Here is a 25,709-nt window from a genome sequence, read left to right as displayed (position 1 = left end):
GTGTACGTGTGTGTGCGCGCACAAATAGGCAATCAATATATGTCTGCTTGTGCACACCACAAGTGGGTCTAGGTCGGTCGGCGCGCCGTTCAGCACCATCAGCAACGGAACACCCACGAGCAACAACGCCGCAGTGGCACTGCTGCTAACAATTCACACATTCACTTACAGCATACTTGTATTTAATGTGATTTGTAGTCATAGTTGCTCGCACACTGCTGCCTGATTTGTTTTTAGTCATGTTAACCACTTTTGATAGCTCCACTACAAAACAACAAGCAACCAGATGTCTTGAATTGTTCGAAATGCGCATCCAGCGTGAAACTGTCGTTGGCTGTGTGTCGATTACAGCGTTGGTTTGGGCGATGCCTCCGCCACCCTGCTGCCATTCGGCAAAAACACCCGAGCGGCCAACCGCAGCAGCATATGCTGAGTGGCACACCAGCACTCCCATTCGGTTGCACCAAATTCAGTCTTTAGGCTATGCGACGCCTCCTCTGTTGCACTGTGACGTCTGTGCGTTCGTGGAGCAATTGAAATTGAGTCGTTGCCCCGCAGTGCCCATTCAAGTGTGAGTAACTGTGCAGCTAACGAATATTGCAACATTGATCATTCACACCAGATTTTCGATAATTCGGTTTTGCGGTTAGCTCTAAAAATTCAGAATGGAGGACAAACGAGATGACTTACATTAATCCAAGTGAGTTCGTATTAGCAGCTATTGAATTTGCTGTGCATTATTTACAAATACATTTTCACTTTTATTTTATATGCATTTTGCCTGGGAAACTTAATGCAATTGAATTCTTCACCATTGAAAGGAACCAAAGGTACCCTGCCTAAAATCAATGTCTTTCATGATCTTCGCTTTGGCGGATATTTGATTGAAATCTGAAACCTTCAAATCTTGGCGTTACACAATCTTGAATCAATATATAATTTCAATATTAAATTTATTTATTTTTCAAATTAATCGTAGTAAGAAAAAAAGCTTGATATAAATGGAACTTAGCCATAAAAACAAATCAAAATATTTTTGTATAAATATAAATGTTAAACAATTTAAGTTTTTATGGTTTATTTTTTACATGGAAAATACAAGATAGTTCTTTAGGCCCACTGTGCCAATTTTGAAAAGAAGAATCACAATAAAATAAGTTCAGTGAAAATGAAAATTGTTTCAGCAATGTAGGGCAACGTTTTACTAGGTGTTGTTAGCGGAAAGGTGCCTGCCATTTGTAGGTAGCTTAAGCCCTTCAAAATAAGTAGGCTAAAAGCTACAGCAAATCGTCAGTCTTATACAGCAAACAATTCTCAATTGCAACGGTATGTAATGAGGACGAAGTAAATTTTAAGCCTCCATGGCATGAATTACGGAATCATTTAAATGAAGCATTGAGCATAAGACATCATTATATCAATACACAACAAGGAAATTTTAGTTCCCTCCGAGTCTTAATAGACATGTACTTATTATACTATATTACTTTAAGTAAAACATGTAAATGTTAACTTCGGCTGCACCGAAGCTATAATACCCTTTACAGCTGCACTTCTTAAAGCATAAAAGTTTATAAAAAGAGCCTTAACTTGATTTTGATTGGTCAGTTTATATGACAGCTATGCTCATATGTATATTGTTGTAGTCCAATTTGAAAAGTTTGTTCTGAGATTCTATCTAATAAAAAAGTGTTCCATACAAGAACTTCATATGGATCGGTCAGTTTGTATGGCAGTTATATGCTATAGTGGTCCGATATCGGCGGTTCCGACAAATGAGCAGCTTCAGGGAGAGCTCAAAATCTAAGGGACTAGTTGGCGTACATACAGACATACAGACGGACATGGCTAAATCGACTCAGCTCGTCAAGCAGATCATTTGTACAGCTCGTTCAAAAAACAACATGAATTTTAAAGTGAAAATTTCGCCAGTTTGGAGGCTGCAATTGTACATTTTTTTTTTAAATTATGTTGATATAAATGCCCCAGAAGTACGATACTTCATACTATATTCATTGTTTACTTTGTCTGTAGCAGCTGCCAAGGTTAGACGTGTTTTTATGACACACTTCGTTGCTTGTTCGTGAGTTCTTGGCCAAAAACAATGCCGCAACGAAGCTCCAGCATCCATATTCACCAGACATACCTGTGTGACTTTTTCCTATTTCCGAAAATAAAGTGAACCTAAAGAAGCCGTCGGGGACTATTTTGAAGGCCACAACATTAATGCAGACATGTGAATAAATATTAAAAAAAAAAAAGAAATTCTCGTAATTATTTGAATGCACCTCGTATACACTTTATAGGGTATCCGAAGCTCTCTTCTGGTGCAAACTTTGCTGCAAACTATTCAGGGTATTATATAATATATAACAAGTCTTCAAATAATATAACGAGCCGAGAGAACTCGGGCTGTAAATACTCAATAAAGATGTCACTACAGCAAGTACAAAGAGTAAAATTATAAATTTTCAAGATCTACTGCCAGCACTTAAATGTATGAATGCAAATAAACATGTGGGTGGTGTAGACAAGTGTTTGTTTATAAGCCTGTCTGCTTTAAATAGTGTGGTGAAAGCACAAAGATAATAATGAGGGATAAGTGTGTCTGAAGAAAAGGTAGCACAGGCAACAAAAACTCAGGAACGGTAGAAGATTTATATATTTTTACGCATACGTATACAGCTAAAGTTAGGTGCGATTGAAGCGCTCTATATACCCTGCTGGAATGTTCGTGTAAGGCGATTTTCAGATCTTAATGGAGACACTGGATCTATAGTTTCGGGACGGGGTGTAGTTGACTTGAAAGGAAATGATGGTCTCACGAATATTAATATAGATCTAACACAAACAAGTCAGAGAAAAATATATTTTGTATTTATCTAGTGTTAGACCGTTCCTTTACCGGCTTTTATATAACGGTTTTTGTGACATAATTGCACTTGAAAGTTTGTATTACCAGAGAATATTCTTCTTAAATGTAAACTTGAACTTGTGGAATATGTGTTCGATAATGAAACAGATTAGCCATATTACATGTTATTAAATAATAATATAATAATAATAAATTCTTCTCTTTTCATAATTAAACTTAAACTGAAATTAAAATGCGGAAGATTGCATTAAAAGCGCAGACATACATACATATGTACATACCAGCACAGTAGAATTGGTTGAAAGTGAAGTCCTGGTCAAAAGTAAAATCTATTCACCAGACCTTTCATTTTGCTTGGCATTCTTAGTAATCTGCGGCATTTTCCATTTCAATTACATTTTTCGCTTCTTGCCGATTATAAAAGGTAATTTCAGCCGCTGATTCCAAAATGGATTCATCCGCATACAAAGCTGCCCATACATGTCGATGCGATCCGTTGCAACATTTGTACACGAACACATTTCAATCCATTCAATGCATTCAGCAAAGTATACACCGCCAAGAAATCAACAAAGATGTGTGACCGGCCGGCGCGCATGCGCTATACTTGAAGAGCGGTCATTGGCTGCTGCGCGCTTAGAATGCAATTACAGTAGTACTTACATTTAAGCGAATAAGCAACAATAAAGTTTGCAGCAGGTCCGTCCGAAAGTCATTAGCTCATCCGACTAGATATTTTCTTGTGAACTTCAAAGATTTGCGCAGTTAATGCTCACTGCTGCACTGCAATTGAAGCAATCACAACAAGAGTAGCAACAAAATTAAGTGCACCGCCGTTGCATGGCAGAGTTGTAGAGATACTTGCAGTTTTCCGCTGTAACGCGCAATTGTAGCTGGTTTTTCGCATTTCGATTTCAACGTCGCGGAGAACCAGTTTCGTTTTTCATCAGCACTGCAACGTGCCGTAGTGTAATTTATACCGGCGCTTCTACAATACATCGCTGCTGTAATCGATGTCTTGTGAGAACTTTATGGTATTCCTTCGACTCTCATGCAGATGCACAACAGTACATATGTATCTATGTACATATTCATACATATTTATATGTACAGTATTGAATAAACGTTTCCAAAAAACAATATATTGGCTATTGTCTCATCTTATTCAAATAAAATCGTCACAAAGTGGTCAAAAGATTATTTAATTGAATTTATTTATCATAATTTCGATTAAAAACTACATTTAGCATCTGTTCAAATTTGACCCGGGCTAGGCCTTTTAACTGCGCGTGCAAACAAAATCGATAAAATTATATTTCTAGAAAGCCTTATTTTATGTTCGTGTGAGCATGACAGTCATCTGACCGGTAATATGACAGTCATAGCGAAAAAATTTTGTCAGCGCGCAGAACAAAGTTTCTATCATATTCTTAAGTGCCTTGTGCAAAAACTTACGTAAACAAATGCATGTGTGTGAGTTTGCATCTCTCTTTAACACATGGATATTCAGAATTGATTCACTTTATATCTATACTGCTCACTCTCATGTCTTTTTCTGAGTCATTGCTGACCATAAATCCATCATAGCTGCAATTTGTCAGTTATGACTGTAAATCTATCACACGTGAAAATTCTTTTGCGAGTAGATAATATCATTTTTTTTCTTTAATAAATTCAAAACTTTTAATTTAAATTAGTTAGAATTATATACATAAATTTAGAAAAAGAGTGTAACAAAAATTTAATTAAAAAATAAATTATGAAAAGAAATGTTCACTTAATTCCATGCTTGCTCCTCTCAAAAGCTCTGCTGTACGTGTTTCTCCAGTTCGTGAATATTTCGGAATTTAAAAACGCCCAAATAAAAATGAAAATTAACAAAAATTATAATTTTATTTTAAACTTAATAATTACTTACATATATTAAATTTGAAAATTCCTTCGTTATTTATTTATTTTTTTAACACAAAAAGAGTTATTGCACAGGAGCACGCAACACTTTTGGTTTATCACACGAAATAACAGCTACATAGGTATTTCACAACTTCTCGAAACTATGGAAATGTATGCTGTCTCTTTTCGACGTATATAGAATTTTCTTTTGGAAATATCGTAAACAATGACAGTCATTTTACTGTTCATTTGACTGTCAGTACTGGCATAATAAATGTGAGTGTATTGGTGAATCAATCAGCAGTTTCTTGTAGGGAAGTTTGATCTCCATATGGCAAGCATTGTGTGTTTGACAGCTGTTTCTTTACGACAAGCAAAGTTTGTCTGGCGATTTTTACCATGAAAAAAATTGAACTGTTTGTTTGAAATTTTGGATTTAACATGAAATTACGGCTTTGGAATCATTGAAAATGCTGTAGAAGTGTTTTGGATAGTCTATCGTACTTTTTCACAAACAAAAGTATTTTAGTGGCACAATTTAGATCATACGAGTCGTCTATTCACCTCTGGTAATGATGATAAAATCAAAAAAGTTAAAGAAACAGTGCTTGGAAATCGTCGTCTTGGCATCAGGATCTCCACATCTCTTATAGATAGACTCAACTTTTTTGATTAATGTATAGGACATGAATTGTGTCAACTCGCCTAGACTTGACTAAGATATCTTTGTAATGCCGAAATATATTCATATACAGTCAAACCTGAGTCAGAGAGAACTATGTAAGCGAGAAAACTGTATAAGTGAGAATAATTCGCAGGTCCCGAACTTTGACCTCTCAAAAACTTCTATGAGTGAGAAACAAAAACCCCATAAGTTACAGTATATTTTCCCACTCTGACCTCTATAACTAAGAACATCTTTTGTACCTCTATAAGCGACAATTTTCATATGTATGACTTATTCTTTTTTTTCCAGAAATCAGGAACTATGTAATTCAAAGAAATAATATTTAACAGTATTAACTTATTTGTCATGCTCACTGCAGTTCATAAATATCATTTGCAACAACTTATAATGTCTAAACGAAAAATCAACGTGTTGTCGTTTTAGTGAGAAACCTCTATAAGCGAGAAAAAAATCATGTTCCTTTGAACTCTCTCTTAACTAGGTTTGACTGTATATCACATCATATATGTATATATATATATCATGTCTTCCAGACCGCAGCGCACTCAACTATAAACAGACGTGAGATGATCACTAAATTATTAGAAAAGTAGTTATATGAGTTTACAGATTAATGGTTGCAGTTAATATTTCTTTAATATTTTATTTAAATACTTTTTACTCTGCACTCTGAGACTGTGCATCGCAACCAAACATTAACGTTTCCTCTGTACTTGTACAATGTACACAAATGATTACCGTATACTAATATGTATAGCGAGGAACATCTGACGAGCACCACGCCCACACCCTATATACCTGTTGAACACAACTAAAAGTGGGATAAGTCACTGAATAAATGCGCCGCAGGCTTTAAATTTCACAACCAAGATGGTAGGGATGGGCTTTAAAGGAACAGGTGTACAAATTGAACAATAGGAGTGGCACCGCCCACCTTTAGGTGAAATCCTATATCTCAGGAACTACTTGACCAATTTTAATCGGATGACAACCACGCCTACCACCTCAATAACAAACTTTTAAATTCCAGCTGATTCATTACCAGAATAAAACTTTGACAAATAGTCCCTCAAGGAATTTCATCTTACGCCCAAAAATTTTGATAATCGGGTTATAACTTTTCAAGGAATCAGACACCAAATATGTTGCTCCTGTGCATATGGCTGCTTTTATTCTGAATCTGTAAGATCTAGTATGAAATTCACGGATATAACCTTTGTGATGACAGAACATGCTCTTATGCCAAAAATGGGAATAATCGGAGAAAATACTTACCTTAGCCTTGATATATCTAACATAAATATTTTCGAACTTTCGATTGATTTTATACCGCATCTATTGGTCAATGTGTAAGAAATCTTAATACAATTCAGAAATATTATCTTTCTAATAACAGTGTATGCTCTAGCCTAAAATGTATGATATCATGGTAATACTTCCCCTAGACCCAATATACCTAATAATTTTTTAATGAAATTCAGTGAACTGCTATTTTTGGTAATGATATGTCGTAATAGCATTGAGAATGAAATTGAGAGTTCCCATACTTCGGTTGATGTTTTCCTCATATAACCCATATATTGAATTTAGCTCCTTTGATTGAGTTTATATCACATATAAATATCTCATTTTAATTAATAATGTTGATTTTAATATTAATATTTCGGACATGCAAAATGTAGTAATGAAACTGAGTACATAAGTTAATAAGATACCAAATTTTATTATAATTCATTCGATTTCTTTGAATAATGAATGCTGAATTCATCACACATTTTTATACTCTGAACAGGGTATATTAAGTTTGCCACGAAGTTTGTAACATCCAGAAGGAAACATCGCAGATCGTATAAAATATATACACAAATGATCAGCATGATGAGCTGAGTTGATTTAGCCATGTCCGTCTGTCCGTCTATCTGCCTTTATATACGCGAACTCAGTTTTTGAGATATCGATCTTAAATTTAGAATATGACCGTTTCTTACCAATTGCTCATTTGTCGGAAGGGCTGATATCAGACCAGTATAGCATATAGCTGCCATATAAACTGAACAATCGGAATCAATTTCTTCTAAGGAACCTTTTGTATTCGTGAAGGGTTTTATAGCTTTGGTCCAACCAAAGTTAACGTTTTTTTTTGTTTAATATAAACATTTGCAACACCTGAAAGGACTTCCCTCCCTTTGATCTTTTCAAATTAAGAGAGTATAAAATTTTACTTGTTATTTTTATTTTACATGGTATAATGGACGGCTTGATGCTTGTCTGCACTTCTCTTCCCACTTACCAGTGACCTTACAAATTCTAAGCCGGCTCTAAATACCTGTCGAAAGGTCTAACACTATTAATATGGTTGTATATGTATGTGTATAGATATGTATACGAGTACCCTCACACATAGAAAAATAAAAATCATGCGTTTATGCAGAATAAAATAGTGTTTTTTAACCCGCATTCTCTAATCTGTCTAATTGTCAAGCCACTGGTGAATGCTATTTGTAAATTAAATTATCAGTTTATAATTAGGTCAATGCCATTGACTTCAAGCAACAGTCTTACAGCCTTAATAATTAATGACTATTCTATTAGGTAAATAGGTTAGTAAGTATGTACATACTTAATTTGGTATGGGAATTTGTTTAAAAGTAGCTTAAGTCGAGTTAAGAGAAAAATAAATTATTATACTAATATTGTTAAATAAAAGGTTTTATTTATTTGCACAAAATTGTTTTATGTTTAAAAATAATTGTCTATTCTTTCATGTCATTTCCGCTACAAAATTGTCTAACTGTTAATATCTTCAGCTAAGTCCTAACTTAAATGCCAACTCTAATTCCATAGATATGCGTTTTCGTGTAGTGACTGGTTAGATCTTGTTTTGCCCTTCAGGAGGATTCAGGAGGATGGACAATAGTCCATGCCAAATTTCATGAAGATTCGTTATCAAAAACAAAAGAATTCCTACTATATATGTACATATATGAACTATGCTATAAATAATAAATTTCTTCAGAGATGATACTGGTGTTACGTGAAAGTATCTCTTGAAATAAAACAATTTGTATGGCAGATATACTCTCTAGTGGACCGATATCGGAGATTCCAACAAATGAGCAGGTTCTTGGGGTGAAAAGAATGTGTGCAAAAGTTCGGTTCGATATCTCAAAAACTGAGGGACTTGTTCACAAATATTCAGGACAGGCCCCTCTGTCTAGCTAAATTGACTCAGCTCGTCAGGGGGATCATTTATATACATACCTATGTACATATTTTACAGGTTTTCCCTCTGGGTGTTACATACTTCGTGGCAAACTTAATACAAGTATACCCTGTTCAGGGTATAATAACACACAAACAATGGATTTAAGTACGAATTATACAAATGCTTATGTATGTATGTACTTTTTGTGCATTTGTATAAACAAAAACAACCACTATGCAAATATAATAACGGCTAAAGCTTGGAGTTAGCGGTAAGCAACGTCAATAAGTCACTAAATCGTAATGTACATGCATGTGTCTGTAAATATAATAATATATGTAAGTACGTATATATTTATATATGTATGTTTGTCATAAAAAATTGTGTGCAATAATATGTGCGCAAGTGTGTCAAAGCATAAATCACCAGGAGTAGCTCTGACAAGTCTTCGTGCGAACACGTGCACTATACAGGGTGATTTTTCAAGAGTATATATGTATATTTTAAGTCAAATGTCAAAAAGAAAAGTAAATGGCCAATACTTGGGCTTTATAACATTTGCTATTCGAACACAAATTCAGTCATCTAGCCACCGCGACAGCGTCTTATTAAACCATGCTTTCGGTCCAATTTAGCACAATTTTTCGATCATACCCGCCTTATATTGGCAATAATGCGCTGATTTTTAATTTTGTCAGTCGTAGGTGGTTTATCAGCATAGATGGCCTTTTCTTAGTATGATTCAGTCACCAAAAGGTAACCCAAATAAATTGAGCATCAATACCAGTATGATGTGGAAGATCAAAAGCTTTCGAAACAGCTGCCTGCACACTCCTAAAAATGCCATGGCATTCAAACACTCCAATCAGTAACTCTTTTTTGGATTCAAGGCAGGTCGGAGGATCTCTTCAGAAATTTTCACACTCTTCCAATTTGTTAGTGAAGAGTTTTGAAAATAAACATTTTTAAGTATTTCAATGATAATTTTTCAAAATCTAAAAAATTATCTACCACTAAAAAACCCCCTATATATGTATATTCTTGTATTTATTATATATTATACTAAATTGCATATGGCTGTAGGTATTTTGGTGTTTACTTTGAGTAGGTAAATTTGTTTTCATTTTCGTATGTGAATGTACAGTATATTTGTGAAAATTGCCTATATGCATAAGTCAGGCACTATTGTGCTGACAGCAATAACAACAAATGATATAAGCTCAGCTCAGTTACGGTCGTCATAGCGGAAGTACTTAATTTTAAAGTGTTTAGATTTACATATACATATGTATAAAGATCCACCGAATATGAGGTGATGAGTGCTTGAATGAATTGATGGTTGAACGTAGAAGTCGTACTATAATGTTGCTTCACGCGACCATGTAAACTCATGTAAACTCACTTGTGTAGCAACTTTTGAAGTGTTGTATGTAAATATGTCATTGCAAACATTTTTATACCCAGAACAGGGTACATTAAATTTGCACTAAGGTTTGTAACACCATGAAGGAAACGTCGGATACCCTATAAAGTATATAGATATAGAAATTATCAGCGTCTATATGTGTATGTATACACGAACTAATCGCACAATTTTTGATATATTAATCTGAAATTTTGCACACATCCTTTTCTCCCCAAGAAGCGGATTATCGGACATACATATAGCTAGTATACAAACTAAACGATCGAAATCACAATTTTGTATAAAAAAAATTTTATTTAACAAGATATCTTTAGGAAATTTGGCATTAATTGCTGCCCAATACATCAGCACAATCTCCGAAGAAATTGTTCAGATCGGATCACTATGGCATATAGCTACCATACAAACTGACCAAATTAAATCAAGATAAAGATCTGTTTTATGCCCTTTCACGCTCTAAAACAATTTACAGGTGAAGGGTATTTAGCTTAGGTGCATCCGCAGTTAATTTATCTTCTTGTTTATATTTTGGCTTACATATGTATTTTCGGATGAATCTACTTATATAGCTGACATGATCTGAATTTTGAGAGACACCATAGAGCCTGATTATTATTCGCGTCACGCTGTCGCACTGCATATATAAGTGCGTAAAAGTACGAAATTCAGTTATTTTGAAAGGTATATATAAACACATACATATATATATATGTAAATACTTATGCTGTTAGCATCATCATGAAATCACTCTATAGACCCCACAATGAATTAAACTGTGGAGAAGAACCGTGCAACCTTAAGCTGGCATCCACTTATTGTACAGACGTTGTTGCAGACTTCGCAGATATAATATTTTCTACTTCAGTTTATTTTACGCTAAATCAATCCGCAGCAAATAGTCCTCGAGCAGTTGGCCTCAGCAGCTAGTGTTTGTTTGTGGTATTAGTGTACTTATAATTTTAATTAAGTTGTTTTCATGAATAAATATGAATGTCACACGACAAGAGATTTGCAATGTTCAATGACTTCACTGCACTTCATTCCCGCATTTCTTGTGCACAATGTAACAAATCATATTTATTTTTAAATCAATACACTCAATTTTCAAAATTGATTAATGATATAACTACTCTCATCAAGCTCTTGCAACGTCAGGCCACCCGAACTCTACCAACATTTCCATCTAAAGTAATTTCTATTCCATGGATGTCGCTATCAACTGATTGCAGTAGGCATTGAACGTGACGCACTCACCTTGACAATGGACGCAATCAAGAGGTTTGACGTAATTAAAAGCGTCTTGTAAAGTCCGTTGAAGTGGACTGTGATAAAAGGCAGATACAGCCATGCACAGCTAGTATAGTACATATGTATGTGTATGTATATGTTCATAAGCAGTATTAGCAATTGGCAAACCATTAGCTTCGCGGCACGCTGCCGGCCTGCCTTTCCGCGTGCACTCCGTAGCTGGCGACGGCTAATTTGGAGTTAAAATACGGAATGAGTACAGTTTTTGATTACTGTTTTGATTAAACTGAATTACATACACACAAATTCATAAACATATGTGCCTAGCGTCTATACATCAAAGCATGGAAAAAGTGGTGCAAACGGTGGCTGCTAGGACGGTGTGTCTATAGAGCCGGTTTGGCTCGGCGACAGCATGACAAATATTTAAGCCCCACAACTGACAGCTTTACGTTTCAGTTGGCTTACCTGAACTGGCAATATGCTGTGCATTGACAGCGGTGCCGCTGATGACGCTGTTGGACAAGCCTCGCGCCGTTAATTGCAGCCGGTATTGGTGCAATGAACTTGATTTTGATTTCTTGCTTTACATCGGCACCTCTCGTGCAGCAAACGATGGAATATTTAAATGGCGTGTGCGTTTTTGCACCGAAAGTAGGTTAACTTGTTTCGACTTTTATCTTCCTTTTGAGAGTTGCTGTAAAAAGAATTCGCACACCTTTGTTTGTTTTTTTCATTTTTGAAAGTGCGTGGCCATTTAACTAGCAGTGGTTATTGCTTTCAATTTATTTCCGCTTCCTTTAGTGTTCCGTTATATACAGCACTGCCATATATACATACATTGCCCTACTGGAAAGTATGGACCTATTACAGTTATAGAAGGTTATTTAAAATGGATAATAATCGTGTCTTCAGTGAAATTGTCTCAAAAATTTACAGATATACTCGAAATTAATATAACCTGAGATATCGCTTTATTAGATTTATGCATGTGAGTCTTTAAAAATACTAGAACCTCAAGCACTTGCGGCACCATTACAGCATTTCAATATTTTAAAATTGCCTATCTCGGATTCAACTTTCAAGTCGTCATTGGCGCCACAACTCTCCACTTCACCTGTTAGCCATATCACAACTATAGCTTTACACAATTAAATGAATCCAATCTAAATTTTCAATTGTTGTATGTTTAATTAGTCAAACCTTCGAAAAGTATAATTTTTACCTACGCATTTACGTCATCCTTAATTTTGTTATTTCAAACAAAAATTCTAATATACGTAACGAAGAACAAATAAAAGGCAATGCTGCTTTTTGAATCAAAGAAAACTACCATTTCTAAACAAGGTATGGCAACACCGAATTCAATGGGAAATGTTTCACTGAACATACGCAAGCTTTATATGACATGCAAGCTAACCAGTTTGACAATAGTGATTTGCAGGTTTTTCATTTGGTGTTAAATATTTTCAGACGGGTTGATAAATATTATTTGTTGAGCTAAAAATATATTAGTTTTAGAAAAATTGTTGGAAAATTACGATTACGTTATATATTAATTGTAGAAGCTGTTAAGGTGTGTAAATAAATATATATTTCAAGAATTGGAAGTTGTTAAAAAAGTTTTGATTTCCTCAACGGATACATATTTTTCCATTTAACTCATAAATATTTGTAAAATTTGCACCCGCAAAAATAAAACCTTTATTCAAAGATTTGCATAAATAAATGCTAACTGGTTTATTGTTTCAATGAAATTACACATAAACATAACCTTAATAATATGTGGATTGTCATTTTCAGTAATCAAGAACTACAATGACGCTAACATCCGCCGCTGGTATCATCTCGCTATTGGATGAGCCAATGCCTGATTTGAAGGTATTTGCCCTGAAGAAGCTTGATAACATTGTAGACGAGTTTTGGCCAGAGATTTCTGAATCTATAGAAAAAATTGAAATGCTGCATGAGGACCGTTCGTTTCCTGAAAACAAATTAGCAGGCATGGTAGCTTCTAAGGTATTTTATCATTTGGGTTCCTTTGAAGACGCATTAACCTACGCATTAGGCGCTGGAGACTTGTTCGATGTAAATGCTCGCAATGAATACACTGAAACTATAATTGCCAAATGTATTGATTTTTACATTGCGCAAAGAATAACCTTCATTGAAAATCCCAAGGAAGCTAAGGCCGTTGACACACGCCTAGAAGCCATTGTAAACCGTATGATCCAACGCTGCTTGGATGACGGTCAATATCGTCAAGCTTTGGGTATTGCATTGGAAACGCGTCGTATGGATATTTTTGAACAATCTATTATGAAGTCGGATGATGTTGCTGGCATGTTAGCTTATGCTTACAATGTCACCATGTCTTTGATACAGAATCGTGGATTCCGAGCCGAAGTACTGCGTTGTTTAGTAGGCTTATATCGGGATTTGGGTGTACCAGACTACGTAAATATGTGTCAGTGCTTGATATTTTTGGAAGATCCTCTGGCCGTTGCTGAAGTACTAGACAAACTTACTCGTTCCTCAGTGGAAGGAAATAATTTAATGGCATATCAAATTGCCTTCGACTTATACGAATCAGCCACACAAGAATTTTTAGGAAAAGTTCTGCAAGCACTTAAAGAAACAGCACCTATACCAACAGCCTTGCCGTCCACATTTAAACCACAGGGCACAAATCCTACAAACAGTGAAGATTCATCGAAAACAGCCAGTGATGATAAACCTAGATCAGAAGATACCGCTGGTGATGCAGAAGGTAAAGCTATATTTTTCATCTTGTAATTAAAATTATTAGTGTTCTTTCGTTATCAGGTGATACGAAAATTGAGAGGACAATTGAATCTTTAAATGATTCTGAAAAGGCTCATCAGAAAAATATCGAGAAACTTATTTCAATTTTGTCGGGTGAAGTAACCATTGATCTGCAATTACAATTTTTGATTCGCAGCAATCACGCCGATTTGCAAATTCTTCGTGGCACAAAGGAAGCTGTCCGTGTATCTATTTGTCACACTGCTACCGTTATAGCCAATGCATTCATGCATGCTGGTACAACATCCGATCAATTTCTACGTGACAACTTAGATTGGTTGGCAAGAGCAACCAATTGGGCAAAGTTGACAGCCACAGCTTCTCTAGGAGTCATCCATCGCGGTCACGAAAAGGATTCTTTAGGCCTTATGCAGAGTTACTTGCCAAAAGAGACTGGCCCCAGCTCCGGATACTCAGAGGGTGGTGGTCTATATGCTTTAGGCCTAATCCACGCCAATCACGGTGCAAACATCATCGACTACCTTTTGCAACAATTAAAAGATGCTCAGAATGAAAATGTACGTCATGGTGGATGCTTGGGATTGGGTCTTGCAGCTATGGGCACTCATCGCCAAGATTTGTACGAACAACTGAAATTTAATTTGTATCAAGACGATGCCGTGACTGGTGAGGCAGCAGGTATTGCCATGGGTATGGTAATGTTGGGCTCTAAAAACGCCCAAGCTATCGAAGATATGGTTTCGTATGCACAAGAAACACAACACGAGAAGATCCTCCGTGGGTTGGCAGTTGGTATCTCACTGACTATGTTTGCTCGCTTAGAAGAGGCAGATCCCTTGGTTACCAGTTTATCCACTGACAAAGATCCTGTATTGCGTCGTTCCGGCATGTACACCATTGCAATGGCATATAATGGTACCGGCAGCAATAAAGCTATCCGACGACTATTGCATGTCGCAGTTTCTGATGTGAATGATGATGTCCGCCGTGCTGCGGTAACTGCAATCGGTTTTATTCTTTTCCGCACGCCAGAGCAATGCCCATCCGTTGTAAGTTTGTTAGCTGAATCATATAACCCACATGTCCGCTACGGTGCTGCTATGGCTTTGGGTATTGCTTGTGCAGGCACAGGATTACGTGAGGCAATCGGTCTTCTGGAACCCATGGTTAAATTCGATCCTGTAAACTTTGTCCGTCAAGGTGCACTTATTGCTTCTGCTATGATTCTAATACAGCATACCGACCAGACTTGTCCCAAAAACAGTTTCTTCCGTCAACTTTATGCCGAGGTGATCAGCAATAAACACGAAGATGTGATGGCCAAGTTCGGTGCTATTTTAGCACAAGGTTTGTTAGATATAAAATTTAAATATTATTTACGTATGCAATAAAAAAAAAAACCAAATTTTAGGCATTATTGATGGAGGTGGCCGCAATGCTACACTGTCTTTGCAATCTCGCACTGGGCATACCAATTTGCAAGCTGTGGTTGGAATGCTTGTTTTCACTCAATACTGGTACTGGTTCCCGTTAGCCCATTCGTTGTCGTTGGCCTTTACTCCTACATGCGTTATTGGGTTGAATTCAGACCTGAAGATGCCTAAAATGGAGTTCAAATCCGCTGCAAAACCATCTCTGTTTGCCTATCCGGCACCTTTGGAAGAGAAAAAATCGGAAGAGCGAGAAAAAGTGGCCACTGCCGTGCTCTCGATTGCTGCCCGTCAAAGACGTCGTGAAATTGCTGATAAGAAGGAGGAAGATAGTAAAATGGAGATCGACGAGGATAGCAAGGATTCAAAGAAGGACGATAAGAAAATGGACGTTGATGAGAAGGTAGAGAAGAAAGATGACAAGAAGAAGAAAGAAGAAAAGGAAAAGAAAAAAGAGGAAGAAAAGGAAAAGGATGTTGGTGATAAAAAGAAAGACGAAAAAGAAAAGAAGGAAAAGAAAGAACCTGAACCGAACTTTGAGATACTGCAGAATCCAGCTCGTGTTGTTCGTCAGCAGCTGAAAGTTATAAGCGTTGCCGACTCACAAGCCTATATACCCCTCAAAGATGTTACCATTGGCGGTATTATTGTACTGCAACACACCGGCAAATCAGCAGAGCAAGATCTGGTTGAACCAGTAGCTGCCTATGGGCCAAAGAATGACGATGCCAAGGAACCAGAGCCACCAGAGCCATTCGAATATATAGAGGACTAAATGGGAATGCTCTTTATCATTTTGTAATTTTACTGTAACGTTTAAAAATCACACATACATGTATAAACAAATATGTTCTGCGTTTCACATTCAAAGCATAATAAAATTTATATATAACCTAACCAAATCCACCCGTTTATTTTGCCTAAGAATGTACAACTATGCTTCTACCATCTCGTTCAAATATTTTACAAAGCTTTTCATATTATTGCTTTTTCCATACGGTTTTAGTTTTGACAAATTTGCTAATTCCATAGTTTTAGCCAGCCCTTCTATGTTAGAATAATATAAGTAACCTTCATCACTCAATTGTTGCGCGAGTTCAGTTTGGTGGTTGTCCATTAACCTGTCATTAATAACAATAATCCCCGCCCGTCCGTGATTTAGTATATCCATGCAAGTTCCTGCTCCAGCGTGTCCAATTATAAGGTCTGCAGTTAAAATATCAGTCCTGGGCATTTCGAGCTTGAAATCATATTGTTCTATCGTTATACCATAGACATGAAGAATGTTTTTCAAATTCTTTACTGGTCTACCGTGTCCATATTGAATGACCAACTTTTGACATCCTCGTCGCTGTAGAACGTCCAAAACACGAGCAGATGCCACTGCGTCTATTAATTCATCGAATCTAGTAGTGCCTACTGTGACATAAATTATTTTCCATTGCATTTTAATAACTTTACTAGTAATTGCTAAATGGACTCAAAATACAATTGTATGAAATCAAATACGATAAGTAAAAACGTCGATGTCATTACTTAAGTAGGGTGAAACTTGGTCACTCTAAATGTGATGCCACTAAGTAACCAATATGGATTAGGATAAAAAGCTTTCAAGCATATTTGTAGTTTAAAAAAAAAATCAATCGAATCAATAATATTCTGAAAAATTTCCAACGATATCAATATGTTAAATTTTTCACATTTTATTTCTTATATTTATGGGTTAAGTTTTTTAAAAAGCATTTTATACTATTCAGCTGTTATCATGTCATGCTTCTTCTTAAATCAATAGTATTTTTTTTACCACACAAAACCAACGCGTAAAGGACATCCAAAACGATCTGAAAGGAGTTGAGTTTATAAATGGAATTCAATTTTCAACATTTTGCATTGGTAAAGAGTAATTATTTTTATTAATAAACTCTAATGGGGGTGTTCAAGGAAATTTTGGCGCGATTTCCTCGTGGCGGACTTTCGTATGTTTTCGCCTATGGCAGTGGTGTCAAACAGCAAGTTGGCTATGAAGAAATTGCCAAACAAAAAAAAAACGTTATTGACCTGATATTTTGTGTACGTGATCCTCTTGGTTGGCATGCAGAAAATATTAATCGTCAGGAAAGTCACTACTCAATGCTGCACCGGTTAGGTCCCCGTTTTATCATGAATTACCAGGAGTATTTAGGAGCTCGTGTATACTTCAACACGTTGGTGCCTTTACCCGACATTAACGTAACTATTAAATATGGCGTTATCTCAAGAGAGCACCTACTGGATGATTTATTAAATTGGCGATATTTGTACCTTGCCGGGCGACTTCAAAAACCTGTAAGCGAATTGGTACCAACGAATGGTGACGATGAATTGAACGAAGCTTTAGCAAAAAACTTAAGCAGCGCATTTCAAGTAGCTTTACTATTACTACCAAAACAGTTTACTGCCTATCAACTATTCCACACAATTTCCAGTCTTAGTTACAAAGGTGATTTTCGAATGTTATTTGGAGAGAATAAGCAAAAGGTGCGGAATATTGTTGTGGCCCAAGAAAAAGATTTCTTAAATGTGTACTTACCAGTAATGCAAACTTTAACAGACTATGTTGGAGTCGATTTCAATGCTAGAGAAATAGGGTCTGATAAAACCATAGTGCAGTTTGAACAGGACAAATCGCTATTAGCTATAATACACCATCTACGCAATGCACCCGATGAATTGCAAAAGCGCATTGTGCGAAATTCAGCCTTTAAAGGGGATTATATGAAAATTGTGCCTCACTTGGCGAATTCTCACAATCTCCTCGAGCTGATCCAAACTTCAGTAAATGACATAGTGTGGCGCAGCAGCATTACTCAGTCAATAAAAAACATCCCTAGCGCGGGTCTCTTTAAATCGCTTATTTACAGCTATCGTAAGGCGCTTAAGACTTTTTCTTAGTTGGTTAGCGTACAGAAATGGAACTATGCCAAAGATATCAATATGAAATTGAGCTGCATTAATTTGTTTTAAATGTTCAAATATCTTATGCAAGGAGATTCTTCTAATTTATAGCAGAGACAATTTCAAGAATATGTTGTTAAAGCATTTAATTATTTAAGAATACATTAGGATTACAGCAATGTAAATCTATAAAATAGAAACTGGCTATGAGATATATTTGTACATACATACAAATATTTGTTAACTATTTTTTAGCATTCTTAACTATCTAGTGCAATAAAGTGCAAATAACTTACAACATTAACGCAGTTTTACTTCTTAAATTTCATTTAATAGCTTGAAACTGATAAATATTCACGAAAATAATTAAAGTAAAATGTCCACCGACTCAGATTCATCCGCATCATCGAAGGAACACTGTAAACAGAAGAAAAATAAAAAACTCAAACGGAAGTCTGAGAAAAAGAAGCACAAGAAAAAGGAAAAGAAAGAGAAAAAACACAAGGACAAGAAGAATCACCACAAGGAAAAACTTCGAATAGAACCCAATTTTCCGATTTCGGTTTTGGATAAAAAAGATGAGACTATTGGTGGCAATGTAGATGCCTTCGGCCCGGCCTTACCACCTCATTTACTTAAAACTGACAAAACATTAATAGGCCCTACAATGCCAAGTGAAATTTTAAATTCCATTGAGAGCGCAGCAACTAAGTCTTCCGAAATGTCTGAGAACGATAACGCGGCTACTTCAGTTATTGATGGCGAAATAGACGACATGTATTTCTCATTTGGTCCTATGCCTGTAAGCAGCAACTCTGATGGGTTAGCAAAAATGAGTTCAACACAAATAGAATTGGAGCAACGCGCATTGGAACTCAAATTGGCAGCCATTGAAGGTACCGCTAATACGACGGACATAAACGTACGTGAGGAATGGATGTTGGAATTGCCAGAAGTTGGGCTAAAGGGCGGCTTAGCAGCGCTTTCCAACATGAAGCGAACGTTTCATCAAGGGAAAGAAAGACCGGACTTTAGCGATCGGTGCGTATACTGTTGTTTTATAAAAATTAAAATATAAATAAGTGCTTTTCTTTTCTGTATTAAATTAACAGTTCGTCTTGGACAAAAACCCCTCATGATGAAACCAAGCCTTCCTCGAGCACATCAAAGACCAAAACAACAGCTGACGCATTGAAACGAAGTGCTGAAGACGCTTATGAAAAGCACCGAGATGAAGAGCAAGCACGTCTTGCAAAGAAGCACAAAAAGCAACACAAGCGAGATGAGTCGTTAGTAGATATACACCAAAAGAAATTACGAAAGGAGCGAAAGAAGAGAGTAAGTTTTCTACGGTTTATAATGATTATAGTTACATATATGTATATACATCGCATAAATTAATAGGAAAAGGAACTGGCCAGTGCAGGAGCTAAGCCCGAGCGACGACCATTTAGTCGGGATGTAGATTTGAAATTGAACAAAATTGATAAAAACCAAACCAAACAGATCGTCGATAAAGCAAAAATACTAAATACCAAGTTCGCAAGTGGGAAAACAAAGTATCTTTAAAGTTGTTTCGAGTTCGTATCCAATATTAATGTTTAATATAAATAATTATAAAAATACATTTTTCACTTACAGAAATACGAATTCTTAAAATGTATTTTATTTAAAAAATAAGATGAGGAATTCATTACTTTTCAATGCATTACTCAGCGTTGGGGCGCTGGTTTTGGCTTTGGAATTTTACTCAATAGCATTTGTATTTCATCTTTTTCTTTCCAATCCTTCCAAAGTTCGTAAAGATTTACAATTGCTCGGACTATTTCTTGTACTTTTTCCAAATCGACGTTGAGTTCGGCAAACCAAGTCTTCATGGAATCTTTTTGCAGTATAACGCAGGCAATTTGCAAGCACGCGATTGCAATCTTAAATGGAAAAGTTAATATTTGTATATAATCGAATTTAGTTTCAGTGTTTACCTGATAAGGAGGATATAACAAGCATACATCTGTCCGCAAAGAATCATTGACTATGCGCCAGCTTAGAGTTAGCAACTGTTCCTCTTGCCCCATATCCTGCACCAATTGTAGTAGAGGTCGATAAGGTTGGTAAACAATTAAACAGCAATCTAAGTTTTCAAGCAAATAGAATTCGCACTCTAAAACATGATTTGTGCGATAGGGGAACTCTTGTGTATAGGCGTAACTGAATTTTGATTTAATCACCGACTGGCAAATGTTAATTAATCTTGAATTTGAAATAACTCCGAATTCTTCTACCTTCGAAGCAAGCAATATGCAGGTAGGAGCTAGTAATAATGGATCTATGTTTTTTAGAGAGTTTCGGGCGTAAAACCGTTTGAAGTAAACAGTCGCAGTAGCAATGACCTGTTGCCGAAGTTTTAGTTGTTCACCCAGTACTTGAATGACATTAGCAAAGAAAATAAAAATCTTCTGATACTCATCCTCACTTAGCACTTGTAGATCGTATTGTCGTTCGCGTATGAGGTCCTGCCGATCTAGTATCCACTGCTGTGAGTGAGAACTTTGCCAGAAATTTCCTGCCATTTCAAGCAAACCTACACCAAAATAATATTTGAAACAAATTCATATGTTAAACACTTTCTCCTTTTTTTAGCTTTGAATAGAAAAATTAATGTTGCTGTTAACAAACTCTTTCAAAAGCTTCACCAATTCTAAATTCTTTTAAAATAGTGTAGCAAATTTTATTCGAGTTCACAAACGTCAAATTTGTTTTGTTGTCGTTGAAGAAAGTGAAAAAAAATATAAAACAATAACAGCGTATGACATTTCAATTGTTCTGACCAGTTCTGGCATAAATTTAACGTACTCTATTTTGACAATAAAATTTTTTTACTAGAAAAGCAGCCAACTTTAAGCCCAATTGCCTATCTTGTTCATGTAAGATCGTCGAGGGCGAATTGTTTAATAAAATTTAAGCAAATTCCTTTAAATAATAGACACAATGGCGTTGCGAGTGCTCTCTGTTTCCCAAAATTTACGCCAGCTTTCTAAAGGAGCTGAGCTTTTAAAAGTAAGTGATTATTAAAAAAGAGTGTGTAAAATATGTTCTTTAGCATTACGTAATGTGAAAAGTGATAAAACGTTTGAAACATTTGCAAAAAAATCTCCAAATACATTAAATGCCATTACAAATGTATTTGCGAGATAATATTTTCAAATGAAACATTATTTAACACTTTTGTGCAAATTAATACTTTTGGTTTGAGGTTATGTGTCGTATATTGATTTTCGATTATTGTCTAATTTCATGATAGCGCTACAAGGCAACAGCAAGTCTAAAGAAAACACTCGTGAATATTCCAGCCACCCAGGTGACACGTTTGGATAACGGTCTACGTGTTGCTAGCGAAGATTCCGGAGCGGCGACTGCTACTGTTGGTCTGTGGATTGATGCAGGTTCTCGTTCTGAAACAGAAAAGAATAATGGAGTTGCACACTTTTTGGAACATATGGCTTTTAAAGTAAGATCTTATATAAATACTTAAAAATTATTGAGTTTTTAGAAATAATTTTTTTATTTTTATATAGGGTACTGCTAAACGTTCCCAAACCGATTTGGAATTGGAAGTTGAGAATTTGGGCGCTCATTTGAATGCCTATACATCCCGCGAGCAAACTGTGTTTTACGCTAAGTGTTTGTCGAAGGATGTACCAAAAGCAGTAGAAATTTTGGCTGACATCATCCAAAATTCAAAATTAGGTGAAGCTGAAATCGAACGCGAACGATCTGTTATTTTACGTGAAATGCAAGAAGTTGAAAGCAACTTGCAAGAAGTTGTGTTCGATCATTTGCATGCTACCGCATACCAAGGTACCCCATTAGGACAAACCATCCTTGGACCCACTAAGAATATTAAGTATGTAAATAATAGATTACAAAATATGACTTTTTACATCTTAGTTATTGATCAGATGCATTGGAAAACAAGATCTTTGCGACTACATTTCAACTCATTACAAAGCTTCTCGTATTGTGCTCGCTGGTGCCGGCGGTGTTAAGCATGATGATCTAGTAAAATTGGCTCAAGAAAATCTGCGCGGTTTGGAAAATACATATGATGGCAAACCACCAGTTGTCACATCATGCCGCTTCACCGGTTCAGAAGTACGTGTTCGTGATGATTCATTGCCCCTCGCACATGTTGCCATTGCTGTGGAAGGTTGTGGTTGGACAGATCAAGATAATATCCCATTGATGGTAGCTAATACTTTGATTGGAGCTTGGGATCGTTCTCAAGGTGGTGGCGTCAATAATGCTTCGAACTTGGCACGTGCTAGTGCTGAGGACAGTAAGTTTTAGAAAGTCAATCAATAGACTTAAATGAAAGCATACGATTTTCTTCAGATTTATGCCATAGTTTCCAATCATTCAACACCTGCTACAAGGACACCGGATTGTGGGGTATCTATTTCGTTTGTGACCCATTGCAGTGCGAGGTAATAAAATAATTGATATATATTTTTAAGATATTTTATTAACTATATGTTGTGTTAAGGATATGTTATTCAATGTCCAAACGGAATGGATGCGTCTCTGCACTATGGTTACTGAGGCCGAAGTTGAACGCGCCAAGAATTTGTTGAAGACCAATATGCTACTCCAACTTGATGGCACCACTCCTATCTGTGAAGATATTGGTCGTCAAATGCTATGCTACAACCGCCGTATTCCTTTGCACGAATTAGAGCAACGCATTGACGCCGTAAATGTCAGCAATGTACGTGATGTAGCTATGAAATATATTTATGACAGATGCCCCGCAGTAGCTGCCGTCGGTCCGGTCGAGAACCTACCTGAATATAATAGAATTCGCTCATCGATGTATTGGTTGAGGGTCTAATTCATTTGAATAAACGAAAAATTGCTTCGAGCAAAGTAGTGTAATTGAAGGAAAATTAATTGAAAAATAAAACAATCTGAATAAAAATATCCAATAGTAAAAAAAGAAGCGTAGTTTAAAATGAACTCTCTATTTTCCTTGTGAGTTATAAATTTTTGAATGTCCACTTACAGAATCCTTAATATATTATATATTATACAGAAAAAATCTAACATTATTGAGAAGCCCTTTATTCTAATACAAATACCCGGAGCAAAAATTTGTGTACAACGCTAATAATAATTGTAAATATGCTATACTTATATAAGCGAAAATAATGGAACTAGTCATGTGTATAATTGATTGGAATACCACTAAGACCTTTTTCAATCCTGGCTGGCTCTGTGCTTCCTAATGCTGGATCAAGACCTTTCCAAGTACGGTCTTCAAAGGTGAGACCAGTATTGGTGGTCATCACTTCCATTTTTCCTTGCCCAGTAAGAGACTGCTGCTGCTCAATTAGTGCTGCTGCTCCATCCTCTTCAGCATTTTCGGTGTTATTGCCTCGAACACGACCACTAATTAGGCTGACGTCTTGTTCCTGCTGGACGGCAGGATCAAATGCCAAAAACTTTTCTCCTTCCGGTAACAACTTTTTAAAATCGGTTACATATGCCTCGGGATATTTCATATGCCATGCTGGATTGAGTGCTATTTCAGCTTCGAATACTGAAACAATGGGTTTGTAGTACTCTTTGGAATTATACATATTATTGAAGGGACATCCAATCAGCACGAAACAATCTATCTCTAAAAAGTTCGCCAATTTAGCGGGATTAATCCGCCCCACTGAAATAATCTGAGTCTTTATTCCACGGGATTTAGCCATTTCCTGTAACCTTGAAACAATTTTTAAATAACCTTCGGCTGTAAGAGTGGCCACAATTAGTCCTAGAGTTTGAGCATCTTTACATTTCTCTATGTAGTGGTATCGTCGACGGATGTATTGGACAGTTAACGGATTTTTTTCAACCAAACTATATTTATTTGGTTCGTAGATAAACCATTGTGAAGCTGATAACGAAAGGGAAAAAATAGAAAAAGTCAAATGAAAAATATTTACACAGATAATATAGATAGAATACCTTGAGTTGTGATCGATAGGTTGGAAAATCTTGCGTTTTCGAAACCCACGAAAATGCAGATGGGATCACTTGGATGTTTTTGCTCTACTACTTCCTCTGCGGGGGGATATGCCTCAATGAATAATTCTTTACATGGCAGCATTTCCTTTAATTTATCTACAAAATATTTTATACTAACTTAATTAAAAACGGGATTATTTCAAACTTACAGCATAACGCATCTTCATCCGCTTCATCAACACGTTTGTCTAACAAATGATGGTAACCTATATCCAGGTATATAAATAAGGCTTTTCCATTGACAGTCTCCGCCATTGAAGACAACTTAAGTGTAAAATTTCTCAAATTAAAAGGATACTGTGGATACATATACAACACTGGAAGACGAGATACTCTACTACGACAAGCGTTGCCAAAATGAATCAGGCTATCTGCCTCAACATGTCCCGCAGCAATCTGTAATATGTTTTTTTTATTTTTATTGTGACTCATGTTTGAGGTAATTCAAATGACAATTTACCTCATCTACACAACAGCTGCCATACGAGGTATCGGCCAATATGAAAAGTTTTATATCTGTCGACCCACTGTTGGGAGTGAACAAAGCTTTAAGACTATCACTTATCTCATCACTATGCGGCAGGTAATGGTCAGGGAATTGGAGACAGACCTAAAAAGATATTTTTATTGATTTTGTTTAATTTATGATTGTTCAATAGTTTTACCCGCTTGTATCCATTTTGTCGAATCCACCCCCAACAAATTTTTAGTAGGGTACCATTCCAAACCTGCTCAAGCGGAGGTGTGACTTCGCCCGTCTCCAAGTCAACTTCTCTTTCAATTACTTCCTCCGCAGAATTAAAAAAGGCTGAGGTGCTCATTGTAAACAATAAATGATATTTTGATGTCTATTCAATAATTTAGAACCAAAGAGAATGTATAATGCAATTTCTAAAAATTGCAGGTACCGTGTTTAGGGTTGCTGTGCAGCTGAAAACCACAAACAACCAGATTTATTCTACTAATATTTTTATATACAAAAATGCTCTAAATAATAATTACTTTCAATATATATATCTATTTTTTTGTATAAATTTTTTTTATTTAATTATTAATTGTTGTCGATTCTTAACCACGGATATTTTTTTGACCCGACATTACCAAACAGAGAACAACTACTATTTATCAATTATTATAATGTGGCAAGTTCG

At 36.0% G+C, this 25,709-nt stretch overlaps 7 protein-coding genes across 7 annotated transcripts; 4 read left to right on the top strand and 3 right to left on the bottom strand.

The window, feature by feature from the left end:
- The first annotated feature begins 12,751 nt into the window (after positions 1 to 12,751).
- Rpn2 (Regulatory particle non-ATPase 2) lies at positions 12,752 to 16,454 on the top strand. The gene is made up of 4 exons (XM_014230736.3): positions 12,752 to 12,911; positions 13,139 to 14,105; positions 14,162 to 15,469; positions 15,534 to 16,454. Exons 2-4 carry the CDS (start codon positions 13,154 to 13,156, stop codon positions 16,325 to 16,327), a joined length of 3,054 nt encoding a protein of 1,017 aa, XP_014086211.2. The 5' UTR covers positions 12,752 to 12,911; positions 13,139 to 13,153; the 3' UTR covers positions 16,328 to 16,454.
- On the bottom strand, positions 16,335 to 17,100 carry Alg13 (Alg13 UDP-N-acetylglucosaminyltransferase subunit). Its single transcript, XM_070106093.1, has one exon. The coding sequence runs from the start codon at positions 16,997 to 16,999 to the stop codon at positions 16,487 to 16,489; it is 513 nt and encodes a 170-aa protein (XP_069962194.1). The 5' UTR covers positions 17,000 to 17,100; the 3' UTR covers positions 16,335 to 16,486.
- Positions 17,101 to 17,324: 224 nt separating this feature from the next.
- Positions 17,325 to 20,136, top strand: LOC106614826 (GPALPP motifs-containing protein 1). The gene is made up of 4 exons (XM_014230739.3): positions 17,325 to 17,445; positions 18,823 to 19,527; positions 19,599 to 19,824; positions 19,891 to 20,136. Exons 2-4 carry the CDS (start codon positions 18,863 to 18,865, stop codon positions 20,053 to 20,055), a joined length of 1,056 nt encoding a protein of 351 aa, XP_014086214.1. The 5' UTR covers positions 17,325 to 17,445; positions 18,823 to 18,862; the 3' UTR covers positions 20,056 to 20,136.
- Positions 17,445 to 18,786, top strand: LOC106614828 (phosphatidate cytidylyltransferase, mitochondrial). The gene has a single exon (XM_014230742.3). The coding sequence runs from the start codon at positions 17,479 to 17,481 to the stop codon at positions 18,481 to 18,483; it is 1,005 nt and encodes a 334-aa protein (XP_014086217.1). The 5' UTR covers positions 17,445 to 17,478; the 3' UTR covers positions 18,484 to 18,786.
- Positions 20,051 to 21,244, bottom strand: CycC (cyclin C). The gene is made up of 2 exons (XM_014230743.3): positions 20,469 to 21,244; positions 20,051 to 20,414 (listed from the first exon to the last, which is right to left on the bottom strand). Exons 1-2 carry the CDS (start codon positions 21,054 to 21,056, stop codon positions 20,199 to 20,201), a joined length of 804 nt encoding a protein of 267 aa, XP_014086218.1. The 5' UTR covers positions 21,057 to 21,244; the 3' UTR covers positions 20,051 to 20,198.
- Positions 21,245 to 21,361: 117 nt separating this feature from the next.
- Positions 21,362 to 23,482, top strand: UQCR-C1 (Ubiquinol-cytochrome c reductase core protein 1). Its single transcript, XM_014230738.3, has 6 exons — positions 21,362 to 21,543; positions 21,788 to 21,994; positions 22,062 to 22,390; positions 22,446 to 22,822; positions 22,879 to 22,970; positions 23,030 to 23,482. Exons 1-6 carry the CDS (start codon positions 21,475 to 21,477, stop codon positions 23,372 to 23,374), a joined length of 1,419 nt encoding a protein of 472 aa, XP_014086213.1. The 5' UTR covers positions 21,362 to 21,474; the 3' UTR covers positions 23,375 to 23,482.
- Positions 23,483 to 23,588: 106 nt separating this feature from the next.
- Positions 23,589 to 25,490, bottom strand: Dph2 (Diphthamide biosynthesis 2). The gene is made up of 5 exons (XM_036357333.2): positions 25,224 to 25,490; positions 25,019 to 25,168; positions 24,708 to 24,954; positions 24,499 to 24,654; positions 23,589 to 24,427 (listed from the first exon to the last, which is right to left on the bottom strand). Exons 1-5 carry the CDS (start codon positions 25,377 to 25,379, stop codon positions 23,697 to 23,699), a joined length of 1,440 nt encoding a protein of 479 aa, XP_036213226.1. The 5' UTR covers positions 25,380 to 25,490; the 3' UTR covers positions 23,589 to 23,696.
- Positions 25,491 to 25,709: the final 219 nt, after the last annotated feature.

Source organism: Bactrocera oleae, chromosome 2, assembly GCF_042242935.1.
Source record: "Bactrocera oleae isolate idBacOlea1 chromosome 2, idBacOlea1, whole genome shotgun sequence".
NCBI classification, from domain to species: Eukaryota; Metazoa; Arthropoda; class Insecta; order Diptera; family Tephritidae; genus Bactrocera; species Bactrocera oleae.
The sequence above is the reverse complement of the archived record's forward strand: the minus strand, read 5'-3'. Positions and strand labels throughout refer to the sequence as shown.

Bases quoted from the DNA above. Each gene is read 5' to 3' on its own strand.
- Rpn2 (XM_014230736.3), top strand. From the start codon at position 13,154: ATGACGCTAACATCCGCCGCTGGTATCATCTCGCTATTGGATGAGCCA. The intron at 14,106-14,161 runs GTAAAGCTATAT...TTTCGTTATCAG, and splicing joins TACCGCTGGTGATGCAGAAG to GTGATACGAAAATTGAGAGG. The intron at 15,470-15,533 runs GTTTGTTAGATA...ACCAAATTTTAG, and splicing joins CGGTGCTATTTTAGCACAAG to GCATTATTGATGGAGGTGGC.
- Alg13 (XM_070106093.1), bottom strand. From the start codon at position 16,999: ATGCAATGGAAAATAATTTATGTCACAGTAGGCACTACTAGATTCGAT.
- LOC106614828 (XM_014230742.3), top strand. From the start codon at position 17,479: ATGGGGGTGTTCAAGGAAATTTTGGCGCGATTTCCTCGTGGCGGACTT.
- LOC106614826 (XM_014230739.3), top strand. From the start codon at position 18,863: ATGTCCACCGACTCAGATTCATCCGCATCATCGAAGGAACACTGTAAA. The intron at 19,528-19,598 runs GTGCGTATACTG...TTAAATTAACAG, and splicing joins AGACCGGACTTTAGCGATCG to TTCGTCTTGGACAAAAACCC. The intron at 19,825-19,890 runs GTAAGTTTTCTA...ATAAATTAATAG, and splicing joins GAAAGGAGCGAAAGAAGAGA to GAAAAGGAACTGGCCAGTGC.
- CycC (XM_014230743.3), bottom strand. From the start codon at position 21,056: ATGGCAGGAAATTTCTGGCAAAGTTCTCACTCACAGCAGTGGATACTA. The intron at 20,415-20,468 runs GTAAACACTGAA...TTTCCATTTAAG, and splicing joins TGTTATATCCTCCTTATCAG to ATTGCAATCGCGTGCTTGCA.
- UQCR-C1 (XM_014230738.3), top strand. From the start codon at position 21,475: ATGGCGTTGCGAGTGCTCTCTGTTTCCCAAAATTTACGCCAGCTTTCT. The intron at 22,823-22,878 runs GTAAGTTTTAGA...GATTTTCTTCAG, and splicing joins ACGTGCTAGTGCTGAGGACA to ATTTATGCCATAGTTTCCAA. The intron at 22,971-23,029 runs GTAATAAAATAA...TGTTGTGTTAAG, and splicing joins GTGACCCATTGCAGTGCGAG to GATATGTTATTCAATGTCCA.
- Dph2 (XM_036357333.2), bottom strand. From the start codon at position 25,379: ATGAGCACCTCAGCCTTTTTTAATTCTGCGGAGGAAGTAATTGAAAGA. The intron at 24,955-25,018 runs GTAAATTGTCAT...AACATATTACAG, and splicing joins GCAGCTGTTGTGTAGATGAG to ATTGCTGCGGGACATGTTGA. The intron at 24,655-24,707 runs GTAAGTTTGAAA...AATATTTTGTAG, and splicing joins GGATGAAGATGCGTTATGCT to ATAAATTAAAGGAAATGCTG.